The sequence below is a fragment of the Typopeltis vanoorti genome, chromosome 4 (genome assembly GCF_054136105.1).
Source record: "Typopeltis vanoorti isolate ZY-2024b chromosome 4, IOZ_Tvanoo_1.0, whole genome shotgun sequence".
In the NCBI taxonomy this organism is placed as follows: Eukaryota; Metazoa; Arthropoda; class Arachnida; order Uropygi; family Thelyphonidae; genus Typopeltis; species Typopeltis vanoorti.
In genome coordinates, this window is record NC_143552.1 from 154,465,088 (window position 1) to 154,484,523 (window position 19,436).

General features: G+C 35.4%; 1 protein-coding gene across 1 annotated transcript in view; it reads left to right on the plus strand.

Annotated features, from left to right (window-relative positions):
• The window catches only part of LOC150107769 (leucine-rich repeat protein 1-like), a 55,484-nt gene that overhangs the window by 23,890 nt on the left and 12,158 nt on the right, over nt 1-19,436 (plus strand). The window contains exon 5 of the mRNA XM_090392183.1: nt 14,735-14,878. Coding sequence (XP_090248309.1) covers nt 14,735-14,878 — 144 coding nt within the window. The remainder of the gene's footprint in view (nt 1-14,734; nt 14,879-19,436) is intronic.

The following is a 19,436-nucleotide window of genomic DNA, read 5'->3' on the forward strand; positions in this document are numbered from 1 at the left end:
CATAAAGCTAGAAAGCTGTTGAAATTTCTTCTTGCTCTTTAATCACTTGCCTACACACAGTACTGTTGTGTTATAGGTTTTGACACTCCTCGTGTGTAGGATTAATACAAAGTCTGGTATTAATTTCCTACTCTGCTGTTTAGGTCTCCAAGAAATGAAGGCTTTTTCTTTGTGAGATGCCCTTTCAAATAACTCAAACTTCTTCCCTATACTAGAACCTTAAATGGAATTTTATGCATAACTAAGTCGATTTTCTCACTTTACTCTGTTTGAAATTACTTGCCATTCAAGAAATTTATCTTTGTATTCAGGGTTAAATACCACAACCATCTCTTTACTCATATCACTACAATCTAGATAAAGCATCTTATAGTCATCATTTAGAAGCATCTCGCCTGTTTGTCTTATCTCAATGAGATCAATTGTTGACATGGCACTTTGCAATTCTTCTGGTAGCTTTATTTCTTTCCCACTGTTGTTCCTAAAGAATTAAAGAAATAAATATTACATCAAGTTTCTTCAATATGAAGAGTTTGGATGTGATACAAGCTATGTTAACTATTCTGAAAGAATCTACAGAATCTGTAATTAATGTTACTAATTTAACAAATTAAAAGGGTCAACCAAAGTCTCATGCTTGTGAGGTAATAATATAATGGTCCAATTTGACTAAGACAGTGCATAAGACACAGATATAATACTAACAGTGTGCAGTGCTGATGCACACTGCTTTAGTATTATATCTGATTTATTTGTTGCCTGAAGATGCTAAGGTTTTGATGAAAGTATTTAATAAACATAATTTATTAATTTTTATATTAGTAATGTCCAGGGGTCAGCAACCTGCGGCTCCGGAGCCGCATGTGGCTCTTTGAATGAATAATTGCAGCTCTTTTTGTTATTAAACAATCTATTTTTGAATAATGCAAAATGAATGTTATTTATTAAATAACATTCATTTAATTTTATTATATTCATTTTATTAAATTATAAAAACCCTAAATTTAGCATTTGCAATAAATTAAGGACATTTTACATTAAGTCAAGAATATTTTACAATTGAAAATAGTACATGCGATGCTGAAAAATTTAATACTTTCATGTTTGAACTCTTTGAAATCATACACGATAATCCTTCTTTACATTCTATTTACATTTTACAAAAATTCTACTTTATGGTGGATATGACTTCCCATTTAAATGCACTAAATAAGAAATTACAGGGAAAGGGAAATACAGCTGTTTTGCTTTTAGAAGAAGTGATTTCGTTTGAACAAAAATTATATTTGTTTGCAGCAGACTTAGAGAAAGGCACATTATTACATTTTCCTACGTTGAAGAAATATCAACAAGAACAGGCTAATAATAATTCCATAAATTTAACCTTTTTCAAAGAAATTATGGTAAATATGCGATCTTAATTTGATGGGGGTGCTTAAGGGTCAAAGCTGTATAACTGAGAGGAGACCTCCACGTAGCCTTTAAAGGAATGCGGAAAACCGACCAGGGCTTCTGACCTAATGTCCAATCCTCACCTTCTCGTGGTGCACCCTGTTGGGTATCTACTTGGATACTGAATGGACGAGGATGGGCTGGCAATTTGGGATTTAGCCGACCAAATTGTATTCTTATTGGTTAAACCAAAATATAGAATGATGGTACAACATGACAAAATTTCATGCCGGCTGGGGCGTCGCCCGGTTAAACAAGGCCCCCGTTGTTTTTGCCAGGGAACCAGGACGAACAGCGAAAAGTAAGCTACTGGAACAAATCTGAAAATAAACCCCAACTCAACATCACCAGAGTTAAAGATCGGTACTATCCAGTCCATGTCTTGATAATGTTGGAGTCTTGACAAGTAACAGACTGATTTGGAGGAAAATTGTAGATAGGAAATTAATAATGATGTCTTTTTTTTTCATGTAGTACTATCATATCCTGTACACCCCTTGAGGGTAAATGGCAGGAATATGATGATGATGATGATGAATTTGATGGGAGATTTGAGGAATTTAGAAAGAACAAGGCAACTATGTCATTTTTATTGTGACCACTTGAAATTAATCCTACCGAATTAAATTTTTCACCTTTTGCTGGAATTGAGGAGGCTGCATTTCAACTTCAGTTAGAGGACCTCAAAACCCAGGATTTGTGCAATTCAAAACTCTACCCTTGCAGTACAAAAAAAAATGGTCTGAAATAGAAGATCTTAAAAAGCAAGATTAGATTGTATTTGACACGTGGAATTGTTTACCGGACCCTTACATTCGGTGATTTCAAACATGCACATTTGGACTTCTATCAATTTTCGGATCAACATATTTCTGTGAGCAAATATTTTCTAATATGAATTTTATTAAAAATAAGTTGAGAAACTTACTTATTTCTCAATAAGTCATGTTTTTCATTTTCAAACAATAAGTCATGTTTGAAAATGAAAATTATGGCTTATTTGCCGCATATTGAGAAACTATCCCAAGAAGTTCAACAGCAAAAGTCGTACTAAGAAGATATTTTAAATTTAAAAAAAATATTAATGAAATAGGTATGTTATTGGATTTTATACATATGTTTTTGTAAGGAGGAGTAAATCTTTGTTTTATTATTTAATATTTAAACATATCATAATTTCGTCTGACATGCCACCCCTGTGTTTTACAAGGATGATAATGTGTTACTGTGTAAAAATAAAAAAAAAAACTGAATAAATAATTTATTTATAATATTTTTCAATGTAGTTTCTAAATTTAAGTCAGTGATGAGCAATTAAATAGTAAATCAAATACTCAGTTCGATCCGCATAAAGAATTTTTTCTTTTATAAGAAAGTATTAATTTATTTTCCATTATTTAGCTATATTTTAATTTTTTAACCTGCACAAATAAATCCACATGTAAAAATCAACATTCATAAAATAGATTTTTAATTAAAATATACTAATTCTGCCGTACAAAACGAACACCGTGGACCACACAAAACACCTGAGAAGGCCGCATGCAACCTGCAGACCATTGGTTGCTCATCACTGCATGCGACTCCCTAAATTTTTTTTTTAACAGATATAATTTTAAAAATGGCTCTTCAATCCAAAAAGGTTGCCAACCCCTGGTAATGTTTCACATCCAAAATTCATGAACTATCTTACTTTAAAATCAATATAAGATATCTAATGGCAAAGCTTAATACAACTCTTAGAGATGGGTTTATGGTTAGTTGAAATTTTTATTATCATCACCCACGAAAGGAAAGGTTATTACTAAACTGTGATGGTACATTTGTACCGTGGATAAGCTGATGGTTTAAAAAAAAAATTTTTTTTTATCAATGATATATATTTTTTGTAATTTTTTATTTATTTTTACAGTCAATATTGCAGTACATAGTCCAGAAACCCTGCTCTACAGACCAAACATAACTTTTTCAGCCACTTCAGGCTTCCAATATGCAGAGCAGTAGTCTTACACTGGGTGATGAAATTCATCTTCCACCTAAAGACAATCGCAAACATCCATGTCTAGGTGGGATTTGAACCCACGACCTGTTGGTTGGAGAGTAGGTATGCTAACTACTCGGCCAACCAGGCCAAATTAATAGGCTTGAAATACTCTCTTGTGGAACAGAATCGAGAATTTTAAACATTTTAGTATTCCATCACAAATATAGGTGTGGTATTCTGTGAGCAAGACATGCAAAATTTGTATAAGTGTTCAAAAGAACAATGCATGGCTTAAGCACAGTACTAAGGTGCTATAGATTTCTAATCTTTCATAGATGAGACGTCATAAAAGAATGTTAGCACAGAGTGTAGTGGTCCAGTCAACTTATATATCACTATAAATAGTTCCAATATTAGTATCACTAAGCAGTGGAAAGGAATATATCAGAAAGGTGTACATAAACTGATCAGCCTGTTTGGCCAAAATAGAATAACTTGCAATCACATGTTACCGAATAGACTTCAGGTTGCAGTGGAGTTGGAATTTTATCCTTTGGAGATGGTATCATGGGGCTAATTGAATTAATAGGCATGAAAGTTGCGGAAATATTCTACTTCTTTAAGGTACAAGAAATGCACTCTGAAAATGCCTTTTGTGCATGGAATGATGATTCTTTGCAAGTCTTCTCTTCTAAAACTTGTGGGTTTTCATCCCACAAACTTTACGGTGTTGACCATAAAGCTCACACTATTCCAGACAGTAATACCCTGCATTACGTTTAGGGATTGCAAGTTGGTGAGACTTGTCTCTCTTGACTTGATGATATGTATAATTATGATAATCTTAGGCCATCTATTTCTGATTGGCTACTGGTGGAGTTTGAACTGCCTCTCAGCCTCCAAAAATTAGATAGGATTAAAACAGTCTATTCCCTATATGGAATAAGAGGCATTAGCAGATTTGTTGTTCTTGTTGATCTAAATAGAAATTAGCAAAGATTGGAGATATTGGAGCCAATTCAATAGCTTTAGTTTGTTGATAAAGCTTTTCATTCCAGCTGAATTCTGGATATTTTCCAGAATTCGTGATTAACATGAAGGGGCCTAAATCCAATGGAAACACTTAGATGATAAAAATTCTAGGGATGTCAGAGGAACATTAGTGTAAAAAAAGTGAAGCTATGTCAAAGCTGACTAGTAAACCTGCAGAGTGAAAGTTCAATTAAATTATATATATAAAGTTCCTTTTATTAAAAATAAAAGGAGCATCCACAGTTGAGGAGAGAGAGAGAGAGATTTGAAAGAAACTTCAGAATTTGTATGTAGGGCTGCCTATGCAATCAGCAGTTTGGATGGAGAAAATATCCTGGTTTATGTAACTTGGGTAAGCCATAAATAGGTGGTCTTGTGCAGTGAGTTTTATGTTTTTTGAACTGTATCTGGATTAAGTGAAAATACATTATCCCATAAAGAGTTAAGTTTGTTTAGTTGATTCTTGGCAGGGTCTCTGCCAATTAATGCATAAGTTTTACAGTCTGCTTTCTATTTATAATCAGAAGTCAGAAAGAACATTAATATTGCCTTTTTGTTGGTTTTGGTTATAATAAGATTATTTCTTTGAAAGCACGTAAGACTTTCAATTCTGCTTTCAATTCTGTAGATGGTATATTTAGAGGGGAGGTTTAGGATTATGAGTAATTTTAGCAGCTACGAAATATAATTGACTTCTGTTTACACATGTTCATTATCTTATTTTCTTTGCATCCAGACACACACACAAAAAAAAAAAGATTAACTGCCAACACTTAAGGTTTTCTACATGTCTAGGGATCCATGTACTTGAATATGCATTGTAGCTACACCAGTATGTGTAATATGAGATTTACCATTTGACTAAAATTTGACTAGTTTACATTCACACTCATTGCTTATTCTCCCCTCATCCATTCTTTCTGAAATGTACATCTTTTTTACATATTGCATACATATGTAATAATTAACTGTGCTCTCCAACTGTAACTATCTAATATTCACTGCTCTTATAAGTTTGTTACCAAATGCCATTCTGAATATTTTCAACATTTAAAAAAAAAAAAAAAAAAAAACGTTTTTCCTCCTCAATATCTTTTATTATGTTCTTTTATAGGGTTTCATCCAAGTTTCATCAAGATATATATATATATATATAGCCTGAACTATACACTTTAATTTAATTTTTTCTCCATCTCTTAGATAAATTCAGCAAATTGCAACTGCCCAACCAGTTCTTATAACTTATTAAGATACATCTCCTCCATGTAAATATTTAGTGAATTTGCTTTGAATGGTCAGTTCTCTTGATATTCATTAAAAAAAACTGAGTCAATAAAAAATTGAGTCAATCCAATCTTGCAATTGGATTGACCATACTTTCAAGATAACTTCCTTTCTGTTATAAGTATAAAGTTTCTCTTAATTAAACCTATATTCTTCTGAATTTTACTATTCTTGTTGAGAGGCTTATACGCTGGTTAAACATGATAACTAATATTTAAGGAATTGACAGCGTATACTAGACATATAGATTAAATAAACTTTAATTTATACTTTCCGATATTTCGGCGAACGTCACGTTGCCATCTTCTTGGGAACTTACTACTAAGACACGTGCACACAAGTACTAATAACAGCAAATGAGACTAAAGCTAGGAAGCTAGCGTTTTCCTAAAGTCCTGATGGTACCCCCTGGTGGGCTATATTGGTAGTTCTTGGCCTTTGGGCTGAAGTTCTTCTGATAAACGTTTCCCAAATTTGGGGCAGTCTCAAACTGGCATCCCTTATCCGCTCCTATAGAAAACTGGCATCCCTTATCCGCTCCACCAAAGACCAACCACTCCCCCTAGACCTACCTGGTCTAGGGTATACCAGGTCCCTTGCAGCTGTAAACTGTCCTACTTTGGCCAAACAGGCAGGACAGCAAATATCAGAATCTCAGAACACAAGGATTACATCCGATTTCACCAGTACAGCCACTCTGGGCTTGCAGACCACGCTCTGGATACTCGCCACAGAATAAAATGGAAGAAAGCCACAGTAATACACCGCAGCAAGTTCAAGTATGAAAGACTATTCATGGAATCAGCCTCGGCCCTTAGGAACATGCCAAACCTCAACAAATTTGGATGCATGAGACTGCCCCAAATTTGGGAAACGTTTATCAGAAGAACTTCAGCCCAAAGGCCAAGAACTACCAATATAACCCACCAGGGGGCACCATCAGGACTTTAGGAAAATGCTAGCTTCCTAGCTTTAGTCTCATTTGCTGTTATTAGTACTGGTGTGCACGTGTCTTAGTAGTAAGTTCCCAAGAAGATGGCAACGTGACGTTCGCCGAAATATCGGAAAGTATAAATTAAAGTTTATTTAATCTATATGTCTAGTATACGCTGTCAATTCCTTAAATATTAGTTATCATGAATTTTACTAGTTGTGTTGCCAATGTAATTTTTTAACAGGTAAAACACCCCAAATCTTTGTATTCATTACCTATTTCTAAAGACAGCCCATTGAATATATATTCATTAAGTGCTACTTCCTCCTTATATCAGATACTACTAGTGTGTGTGAGAGAGAGAGAATGAGTGAAGAGTTAAAAGGGCAATTCATCCCAACAGCTGACTACTTCACCATTTTCACATTATCAGCAAAGGAAAATTTAATCCTGACATTTGAATCTAAGTTGTTATATGTTAAACCACTATGGTCATATCACCAAATCTGGGATACCTCACTCCTTTACTACCTTCTACAACAGTTTCTTGTCAACCAGTTTTATACCCATCTCATTATGCAATGATTAGTACATATTTGGTGCATTTTAATCAGTGGGTTCTTATGTGAAATTCCATCAGAGGCTTTGCCAAAATCCAAATAAATCATAGCTATTGTATAATGTTGGTTTGATTGTTCCAGTAAATAGTATCCACTCGAATTAGTGAAATGTTTGATGTTCCACCCTTGGTCTGGATGTTTTGTGAATGTTGTGATGTGTCAGACAAATTTCATCACTGATGATACCACTACCATACTTATTAAAAAGCTTGAGCTAGCTTGAAAAGATTCCATTTTCGGTTCTCTAGAACAGTTTTCAGATTATTTAACTCTTAACTCATCCATGGTACCATCTATGTGCTATACTGTGCAGTTTGCAGCTGTTCATGGACTCGATTCACATACGAAAAAAACAGGTTCCTTGCCTAAAAAGGAAGTTTGTCATTGGTCTCTCCTAAATCATACTGCATCCTTCTTAACATGTGATCTCTCTCTCTCTCTCTTGGATATACTTGAAAGGATATCCAAGATATTATTATTAATTTGTAATTAACATTTTCATTACCTTGTGTACAACATTTATAAACCAATCTATCCAGTCATTTTTTTTTCAAATTTAGAATTGAAAAATTGGTCTTGGTATGGCTAGCACTCATTAAAATAGAAAATTCAAATTTATTGTTTTTGATTATTCCATTTTTAATGCATAGTTTCAATTAAAACTTATGGCTTATTTTCACATTTCTTGAACCTTGATACTTTTTGGCAAAATACTACAAACTGCTATTAACATGCAAGGTATAATTAATCTAGCAACTATTATAGCCAGACAGAACTGAAACTTGAAGTTCAAAATTTACTACAGAGCTTTTGAAAATGCAACCTTCAGCATCAGAGTTGCTCTAATTTGCACTATTTAAGACAGACTATTCCCAGAAGCTTGTATGTTAGCCTTTTATTAGTGCTTTTATTGACTTGACAGTTGTTTCAAACTGTTGGTGAGATTAGCAGAAAATTGGCAGAAATCTTAATTTATACACCTAAAAATATAACTTTCTGATGCTGATTTCTACAGTACTGATGAAAATGATGAGTTCAAATGTCAAGCTAGTGAAACTTAAAGAACTGATAAAGGTGAACATGAGCAGTTGGTGCTTTTTAAACTTTTGAGCAGAGAGTTAAAAATATATATCTTGTCTTCTGTGGTGTATAAATGCAAGGGGAAAAATTGGGAAAGTTACTAAGAGATTGCAAGTCTTCCTACAAAAACTTGTAACCCAATGTAAATTTATGGCTTTACAATAGTTACAATTCAAACATATGTATACATCAATACTGTTTTTAGGATAGAAGCCTATATATATACACACACTTTGGATGTGGCGTTTGCCAACCACGCCGCTTGGCCGCACGAAGGAAGACTTAGTTTCGAGTCTAGTCGGTGACTAGAGGAAATTTTTCTAAGCCTTTTTTCGAGTTCCCGAGTTAGTCGATCTCTGGCATGGGCAAGCAGGTTTTTCCTCCCGGAAACTCGGGTTTTTCGTCCTGTAAACTCAAGAAAATCGACCGTAGAACCCACATTATTTCAGACATTAAATATATTGTGTTAGGGTTAGGGACCACGAGATGGCGGCACATTTGAGCCGTCTCTCTTCGCTGAGTACCGCTTAATTAGTGATAGCCTTGGGCCATCTATCTCTGATTGGTACCAGTGGAGATTGAACTGCCCACTCAGTCTCCAAAAGTTAGATAGGGCTAAATGGCCTCACCTACTCCCTGTATACGGGAATAAAAAGGCGTTAGCTGATTTTTTTTTTTTTTTCTGATTTTCTTTGTGTGAGTGTGCGCATGCAATATGCTTAGTGATGGGGAACTATTTCAAGAGATGATTTAAGAGTGTAGTCCTCACAGTATCTAAAATGACTTATCTAAGCATGACCATATCTTGATAGTTTGTTATTTATAGATATTTAACATTTTTACATTTAAAAAATTGCATGTATACTTCAGTGTTATTAGCCGATATTGAAAATAGGATGCACTGAAAACAAACTTGTTTTTGTTTTAACCATTCTTAGTTATATGGATATGACTAACCGCGCGGTTAGCCTAGTGGCTTTGCGCTTCGCAACCATATGCCTGGGGAAGGAGTGTCCCATGTTCGATTCCCGTCATAGACGTGAGGAATTTGAGGATCCTCAGGCATAGCCAAGTTAGCCGTTCTTGGGTGCGGTCAGTAGGGTTTTTTCTGCCAGTTTATCTGGCATTTTTCATCCTGCAAGCAGGCAAACCGGCCCCGTGAACATACGCCTCTACAGTCAAAAATATATCCCCCCCCCCAGCGGCAGACCAAGCAACAGGTCGGTTGGGAGTAGTACTAACAAGAAGTCGCATCTAAGTAACACGCGAACCCTGCATAGGAAGCGGGAATAACGCGTAGTGAAAGAAGAAGAGTTATATGGATATGACTGTTTCACAGACTTTAGTACAGATAGGCCAACTGTTGGCCAATCTTTTGGTGGTGATCATTGCCACTCTTTCAAATATCACTACCAAAACAGGTGTTCCTGTAGTGAGGCTAAATTATCTTGTCCTCAGTTGGCATTGTAACTTTTTCCAAAAATGGCTGTAGGATTCACTTCATGAGTCTGTGCTGCCATGCTAAGCAGCTTTTGCACTTTCATTTCCTATACCATACCACTATAGTCCTTGCATTATAATGCTTATGGTTCAATTGTGTCATTTCTATAAATCACCACAGCATAGTAATGCAGAAGGGTTCAGAATATCACTATTATGATTACATGTCTCTATAAAGTCCCAGAACTCATTTTAGTTCACTCTACAGTAAATAGTATGGCTCTGTGTGAGCTGTACTATTTACTACACACACACACACACACACACACACTGCAGAGTTTTTTTGTCTGTTAATTGCATGTGTTTTCTAGTCAGTTTTCCTGTTTTGCAGGAGAGAGAAAAAAATCTGCCATTCTCGTATCCAACTTGAAAATCTAATCCACATCTTTTCAGCTGCAGACAGAATGTCTTATTATAGTTGAAATGAGTTACAAAGATTGCTCTATACAAAGGATATATTAGTTATTAGTAATATGTTATATAATTTGTAATTTTATAATTTGTTATATTAGTAATGACTTACTTGTGTTGTGAGCAGAAATCTAACAGGTACTTTATCACCATTTTCCTTCAAATTTTTCATTTGGATACCTTACTGTTTAGCTCTCATGCATGAAACATTTGTCAACTTCCTTTTCTTGATAACTTGGATTTCTTTGTATTCCTATAATAATCATAAAAGAAAAAGATAAATTTTCAGTATGAATGTGTGATCTCTTTATTATTCAATGAAAGCAGTTTTTGATATTAATATCAAATTTTACACACACGTTTTATGATAAATGTTCCATGTATATTGTACATGCTGAAATACAAAGCTGGAAATTATGATCGACTTAGGAGAATACTATCTTTGGTCCCATGGTGTCAATTACTGAATGGGAAAAATATCAGCAATGCATCAGAATCTTTAAAAAAGTGCTTAAATGAGGCAGTATCTGAATGTATCCCTATTTGAAGAATAAATAGGTTGGGAGTGAAATGGATGTCCAAAGTTATTAAGCAAGAAATCCACAAGAAGATGATGTGGAAAAAATAGTGAGAATAACAGTGAGAGGAGTTATGAAATATATAAAGCTCAGGCCAGAAAAGTATAAGTATTTTGAGGAAAGCTAAATCGGAAATATTTTACCTTGCATGGTAAATTGTAATGACAACATGACAAAATTTCATGCCGGCTGGGGCGTCGCCCAGTTAAACAAGGCCCCGTTGTTTTCGCCAGGGAACCAGGGCAAACAGCGAAAAATCAGCTACTGGAACAAATCTGAAAACAAACCCCAACTCAACATCACCAGAGTTAAAGATCGGTAATATCAATGTAAGAAGCCTGAATGGCAAAGAAATGGAGCTAGCTGAGGTAAGTACCAGATCGACATAATAGGGGTGACTGAAACAAAAAAGACCAAAACTGGTGAGATCTTTCTGAGCAATAAATACAGAATGTTATATTCAGGCAATGACAATCGAGGAAAAGGAGGAGTAGCCATAGTATTCAACACAAAATACGAGGCTAATCTTCTTGAATGGCAGTCGGTCTCAAGTAGAGTAATGTGGGCAAATATGAGAATGGGGAACTGGACAGTGAGACTTATTTGTGCCTATAGACCCACAGAAGGTTTTACTAAGGTAGAAGTGGAGGAATTTTTTGAGGCTTTAGAAAAAGCAACTGACACAATGAAAAAGACAAAGTTGGTCCTTGTTGGGGATCTAAATAGCAGAGTAGGAAATGATTGTGAGACATACAAAAATATTTTGGGAAAATTTGGAGAAAAGAGCAAAGCTAATAATAATGGCAAATATCTGTTGGATTTCTGCTCAGGACATGGACTGGTTATTACTAACATCATATTCCAACATAAAAATGTGCACAAATTCACATGGAGAGAAGAGGCTAGGAATAAGAAAAGTCTCATTGACTATGTTATTGTTGATAGTGATGTTTTCTCCCCTGGTGCAGGACACCAGAGTGTACAGAGGATTTGAAATTGGAAGTGATCACTATTTAGTCTTGAGCAGGATAAAATTAAATTTCATATTGAAAAGAATAACATGTAAGAAAGTTTTAAAGCGAATAAAAGTTGAGCAACTCTCAGATGTGAACTGTAGACTGAAATACAGAAAGATTATTGAAAAGAAAATGAAAGAGTTTGAGAACAGGAATCAAACCTTGGAGATTCAGTGGCAAACTCTGAAGAAAACATTGATTGATTCTGCCAGAGAGGCATGTGGTGAGGTTATGTGCAAGGATAAAAAAAATCAGAACTCCCTGGTGGACATAGGAAGTTAAAGAGGCAGTGAAGGAAAAGAAGAAAGCATATCAAAAGTTCCTGGCAAATAAGTCAGCTTTTACTCTTACAGAATACAGAGACAAATGTAAGAAAGCTAAACCGTGTGTAAAACTAGCTAAACAAAAGTCATGGGAGGACTTTGGCAAGAATATAGAAAATAAATATCAAGAAGGTGGCAAAATATTCTGGGGGTTGCTGAAGAAGCTTAGGAATGGAGGAAAGAGTGCTGTAAAAGGAGTTAGAGATGATAAAGGTGACATGAAAACAGGAGAAAAAGATATCCTTGAAGTATGGTGTAATTACTTTGAAACACTGCTAAATGAAACAAGCAGTGATGACAGCACAGTGATAAAAAAACACTGACCAGGCATGCAGTCAGGAATACATATCCATACTTGAAGTAGAGAAAGCCATCAAAGGCTTGAAATGTGGAAAGGCAGCAGGAGTAGATGATATTCAACCAGAAATGCTGAAGTATGGTGGTATAAGAGTCTTACAGTGGCTGCACTGCATAGTTCAGAAAGCCTGGACAGAGGGACAAACATGCTATACTCTGCAAGGAACAGCATGGGTTTACTAAAGGAAGGTCATGTTTTAGCAATTTGCTCATATTTTATAACAATGTTACAGCCAAGTTGGATAAAGGGAATGGATACACTATGATAATGTTGAATTTTTCTAAGGTATTTGATAGGATACTACACGAAAGGCTGTTGCATAAACTGGAGAATATGGGATTGGAATATGAACTCTTGACTTGGATCAGGGGATGGGTGACAGACATATCAAAAGGTGGTATACAGCGGGTGTGAATCTGCCTAATTTAATGTGATCAGTGGTGTACCTCAGGGTTCAGTCTTTGGGCCATTATTGTTCAATCTATACTTTGACATAAGGCAGGATGTAACATCCGATATGCAATTGTTTGCTGATGATGCGAAGATAGGCAGGATAATCAGGGATGCTACTAATATTCAGCAATTACAAAATGATTTGAATAGACTGGAAATTTGGGCAAACGAAAATGGCTGTCAGTTTAGATTGTGATTAGAGTTCCAGTGGCATATTATATTATCAGGGTTATACTACAAGAAACTGAAGAGGCAAAGAGGTATTGGCAGATAGAAATTTAAAGTTCAAAGGTGACATAGCAAAAGTTGCAAATACAACTCGGAGGATAATTGCAATGTTGAAGCGAACCTTGACATGTAAGGATAAGGAAGTCATTTTGCCTCTTTATAAGGCTTTGATAAGACCACACTTGGTCTCCTGGGTTCCAAGGGGATAAAGAAGCTGTGAAAAGGGTGCAAAGAAGAGTTACAAAGATTATATCTGGATTATGGGATTTAGATTAGCAGATAGATTGCGAATATGTGGATTGTAGATTCTGGTTAACAGGAGAAAGAGGGGTGATATGATAGAGGTCTTATAAACTTTTGAATGGTGTTATAGCATGTCATCTGATGAAATTTTTTGTTATATGTGGGGAGAGAACATGGGAGCATCGATGGAAGTTAAATTTATTTGTAGTCAAAAAAGTTGTAAGAGCTAGGTTTTTCTCCTAGAGAGCAGTGAGTGAGTGGAATAGTTGTCCTTCGCAGTAGTGAGTGCATCTAGTGTGAATGAATTTAAGGAACGGTATGATAGCAGGTTTGGGTAATTTATATCTCCCTCGATGAGTCCTTGGCTCCCTGAAGGTCTCATAATAATAATAATATTCAGTGTTTCTCATTTCATGCATACAATTTTTTTGATCTTTCGTTGGTGGTTTTGTATTGAAGCAAAAAGGCTTCCAGTGCACACATTGAGGAGTAGCTACAAATTACACAGAATTACATAGTTTTGAGGTCTGAGAACATTTAGCTGGTCTTTATTAATTCAAATATGCACAAAAATAACTATTTCTCCCTATTGTATATGCATTCCACACAAAATATTAGACTTTTATATAATATATATATATATATATATATATATATATATATATATATATATATTTTAATAAAGTCGTTGAAACTTATTTTATTATTATTATTTTTTTTTTTAATTTTAAGTATCTGGCATGTTTGTGATTTGAACATTCTAGACATAACAAGAACTAAAAATGATAGCATGTGGAATGAGTTGGATGGGATTAAAAGAACTTGTCAGTCTGAATAGTGTTTTCTATTTGGACAATATATTTTGTATTTTCATTTATACATCATGCCATCAGGAGCCTGCATGAATAATCTAGATGCAGGTTTTATCTGTGATAGTTTTTGTAGTGGAAAAGAAGTGGTAAAATGTGATGCCATTTGTTCGAAATGCTTATATGTATGTAATTTCTGCAAAAAACAAAATAAAAATAATCAAAGTAGCAAACTTAATAAGCTGTTTAAATGTACCACTTAGTAATCTGTTGAAATGTTAAAATATAGATCTGTTGTAGATCTGCATTTTATTATTTTGAAGTCTTGTTTATTTGTGTTTAATATTTTTTTTTGTTGTTGCTAGATTTTAAAAAATTGCATTGTATTTATTTTAATATCTACAGATGATTTTTTAAAACCTAATATAGCTCACTTTTTTGCCTGGTGATATCTGTGCTATGAAGAGACTACAGACACTTTCTGTGAACCACAACCAACTTGTTTCTCTTCCAGTTGATATTGGTAAACTAAGAACTCTAAGAAGTCTTCATGCCAGTGGGAATCAAATTAAGGTAAAGTAAATTAAAAAAAAAAATTAATTTAATTTGGTGTTTCATATTGTTTTGTGACTTATAATAATTTTCATTTTAAGACATCTTAAAACTAGTAGTTTCAGCTAAAATCATTTCATATCATATATGTCCCTTCACTATAAAAAAAAATAACTCCCACAAAACCTACAAAATAATTTTTTGTTGCAAAAATGCAACAAAAAAATTGCAAAAAACAGCAAGATTTCCAATATCCAACATTTCACAAGCATTTCCACATAGACTTTATCAACATCAGTGATGTGCACCACTTGTAAACTTGTTCTTTTATTCATTACTGAACCTCAGCTGGCATTTAACACACTGCAGCTCACCTCAAGTTTCAGCATTACATTGTACATGATGCTTTTTGTCAGAAGGATGGAATATATGTACTTTTCTTAGGTCTTTCATACCTCATGTCAAAGGCATCGCCTTTATAATATGATCTATTTTGGCTGAGGATTTCCTTGCTTCATTTCATTTCCTCCCAAAACTAGGAAATATTATAAAGTGTAAAAAAATTCTACAACTTTTTGAATCTATTCTCTCCAACAGAAAGATCCAGGTCCATATTGGCAGAAAAAAGAGCAGGCCCAGATTCATTCACAACGGTCTTCTTCAGGGCTCTGTGTTATCCCCAGTGGTGAGCTATAAGGAGCTCGCACGAGCCCCTTGTTCTTATTTAATAATCTTGTAGAACTAGAAAATACCACCATGGAATGTATACATACTACTTTGAATTCATATGGATTTTCTGATAACTATATAAAAAATCATTTCATTGCATTTTGTTCTGATGGAGCTAGTGTAATGTTAGGAAACAAATCTGGTGTTGTAATCAAACTTCTACAAAAATTTCCCAACGTTGTGATTTGGCATTGCGCTCATCGTTTACACTTAGCATTAGACAATTCGATAAAAAAAAAACATTAAAGAAATAAATCATTTTGAAATATTTATGGATAAATTATATGCTTTTTATCATCAATCATCAAAAAATCAACGAGAATTAAATAAGATTTCAAAAGACCTTGGTATCGGAACGTCTCTTTAAGGGCTTTTTAAACCGACTTCTCAATTTGGAATTTTTAAAAGATCTACCATTAATGATTGATATCCTACAGGAATTATCATATCTGTCAGAAGCTCTACAAAATCGCAATATAAGTATTATAAAGTCTAAGTTAGGCCTCTTTTTTTTTGCTCGATCTATGCGAGTGCTATGTTAAAATTTTCATAGCTCACCACTGGTTATCCCCTATACTTTTTAACATCTATGTGTATGATCTACCTCATACCAGATCAAGCAAGTATATGTACGCCGATGACCTAGCGATCTTACATCAATCCACCTCCTTTACCAACCTAGAATCAACCTTGAATACAGAGACCTGAACACCCTGGAAGAGGTACTTCAAGCAATGGTACTTGAAGCCAAATCCAATGAAAACAGTGTCCTCAGTATTTCACCTGTACAATGCAGAGGCGAATCGACAACTTAACCTTTCCTTCTGTGGAAAAATGGTAGAACATGAGCCTCACCCAAAATACCTTGGAGTGAGCCTGGACAGAAGCCTAACCTATAAAAAGCACATCATCAATCTCTCCAATAAAATTAAAACCAGAAATAACATAATTTCAAGGCTTGCTGGAACAACCTGGGGTTGTGGTGCAGAAGTCCTAAGGTTGTCTGCACTAGCCCTCTCATTCTCTGCAGCAGAATATTGTGTCCCTGTCTGGGAAAGAAGTACACACACTAACATTATAGACACCCAGCTGAACTCTACCATGTGCACAATTAGTGGGACAGTGAGAAGCACCTCTCTCTCCTGGCTGCCTGTTCTATCTAACATTGCTCCACCACACATACAGAGAAGACAAGCCTTGATTAAGGAATTTAATAAAGCAATGAGCAACCCACTCCTACTCCTACCAGACTCTCATAAACCCACCTAGTCTTCGCCTCAAATCTAGAAAGCCTCTCTGGTCCATGGATGAACTCTCTTCAGCTGTGCTGCCATCAATATCTGCCATATGGAGAGAATACTGGCCCAACGAACAGCTTCCTGGTAGAAGATCCCTGTGCTCTGCAGCCTGGTTTTGATCTTCCTAGGAAGATTTGGTCATCCATAAACAGGATCAGAACTAGCCAGGGCAGATATGGCTATCTTCTACATAAATGGGGCTGTCAGATCATCCTTATTGTGATTGTTCTCCCATGGCTCAGACGATTACTCATATTGTGTACGACTGCCCAAGGTGCCAATTTCACAGTGGTGGCCTACAGGACATCCACAAGGTGACGGATGAGGCCTTGAATTGGCTTTCCGATCTGGACCTTGACCTGTAGTTGGTATAATGGTGGTGGTGGTTATGGAGGAAACAGAAGATCACAGTCCCATTTCACCACGAAGACATTATTCTTGTAGTTACTCTCATAGTCCTCGTCATAGTATCAGCAGAACTCCTCCTCATGTTAGATGATGATACAGTGTGAAATGGGCCTCCTCTAATGGATCAAGTTTTCTCACACAAGACACAACTGCTCTCTACTCGGATACAGCTACTTTTATGTTGTGAAGTGTTGTGAGAACATGCAGCCTTGTCATACTTGGTGCAGCAGGACGATAATTGTCCCTGGCTTAATTATGACAAGTTACTTTTGCTTTATATTTAAAAAAAAAAAAAGAAAGACTTAGAAAGCAGGTTGTGCCCTTTTATGTAATGAACTTTTGTGTGTTAAAATTTTCATCATTTGTTTCTGGAAATTGTGATTGTACTTTTCACTTACCAGTTTTCATGTAGCCATAAGCATAAATAAATAAATAAAATTGCCTTCATTAGCTGCTTTTATCATTCTCCTAATCCTGATGACTATACTGTCTTTTTTTGATTACTTCTGAAAGTTGATCAGTATAATAACCTAAATACTGAGATAATTTTTGTAGGTTTCAACATCCATATTTCTGGCTAGCTCCCCTTCTCTATCTTCACATGCCTAGTTGGAAGAGAAGCTGAATTGTTTGCTATCAATAATAATCTGACATATATTGTTTACCAATCTACTAGAACATAATTCCAGTCATTCTCCTCTAAGCAACTCTCACCATAAACTCACCTGTTTCTTTTTTCTATGGATTGTCCTACCACCTAATATCAGCTTCATATCCTATGACACTGCAATGTTGCCAACTGGGATGAACATGGAAGCAACCTTTTTTCCAGCCTATTTCTGAAAAAGAGGATAAGGCAGATGTCAAACTATTGTTCCACGACCCTCGCCCCAATACTATTAGAAGTGATGAGAAGGTAATCAACAACCAGCTTCTTCAATACATGGAGCCTTATCAGCTAATTAGTGATCACCAGTGTGGATCTTGCAATTCTCATTCTGCAGCAGACCTTACTAATCTTACCCACCTTTTTAATGCACGCCATGGAGATTTGAAGAATCTCATGTGGTTGCTGTTGATATTTCCATGGAATTTGATTGCATTTGGCATTGCAGCCTTCTATCCATTCTTCCCTTTGTTGAGTGGATTATCAGCTTCATCCCTGGTCATTCATTGCATGTCATGGTTGATGGTTGCATCTAATCTGTCTTTTCCATCATTATCAGAGTATACCTCAAGAACTGCGCTAGCATACAGTCCTGTTCGTAGTTTTACTCGTGACGGTACACTGCTTCTGTTTTGTTCTTCACAAAACCTTGTCATGCCCAGAATGACTCGTGCTTTATGATCTTCTATGGCCATTGCCTTTAACACCAATCTTCTAGTCATTATCAAGTGGGATGAAGATAATTTAGTGAATTTTAATGGTAACAAAAATAGTTTGTCTTATTTCCTGTAAGAAAGATGTCTCATTTTCAATAACATTCCATTAACCAGCCAAGATCATTTCTCTGTTCTTGAGTTTCTCTCATGTAGCCTGTCTGGTATAAACACATGTCTACATCTTTTCAGCCCTTTTCCTCAGCTTCTAACTCTATAAATTTCAAATATTCCAACCTTACAATATTGTTTTGACATCTGGGTTGCCACACAGACCTTCCTCAGAATGGTCTGTGTGGTGGCATCCAGAAGAGAGAGATGATTTTCACTTAAAAAGATTCCATGTCCATTGATGCATTGTCTTTTCTAGGTGTTTCTATGGATGTTGTTTCACTGAACTAGGTTACCACCATTCCTCCACTTCACTCTGATCATGCACAAAATGGACAATGATGACCAGTCATCATTGTCCCCATTCAGTTGTTTCAAACTCACTGAACAAACTTTTCTTGTGTTTAGGCTTAGGTACTGGCTTACATTCCATAATACAATTAATGGAATAACTACAGCACAAAATCAGCAAGTTTGATTGTTTATCTGTCCCTTCAAGACTACAGTAATACCGTTACTATTCCCTATATACAAGGCAACATCTCAGCTATTATGGCACAATTTGTAGTGAAAATAGACAATAGAATAAACAAAAATGGTATGTTGGTGAGTCATCTGAATAAATTTATATTGAATAAGAGAAAAATTATCCA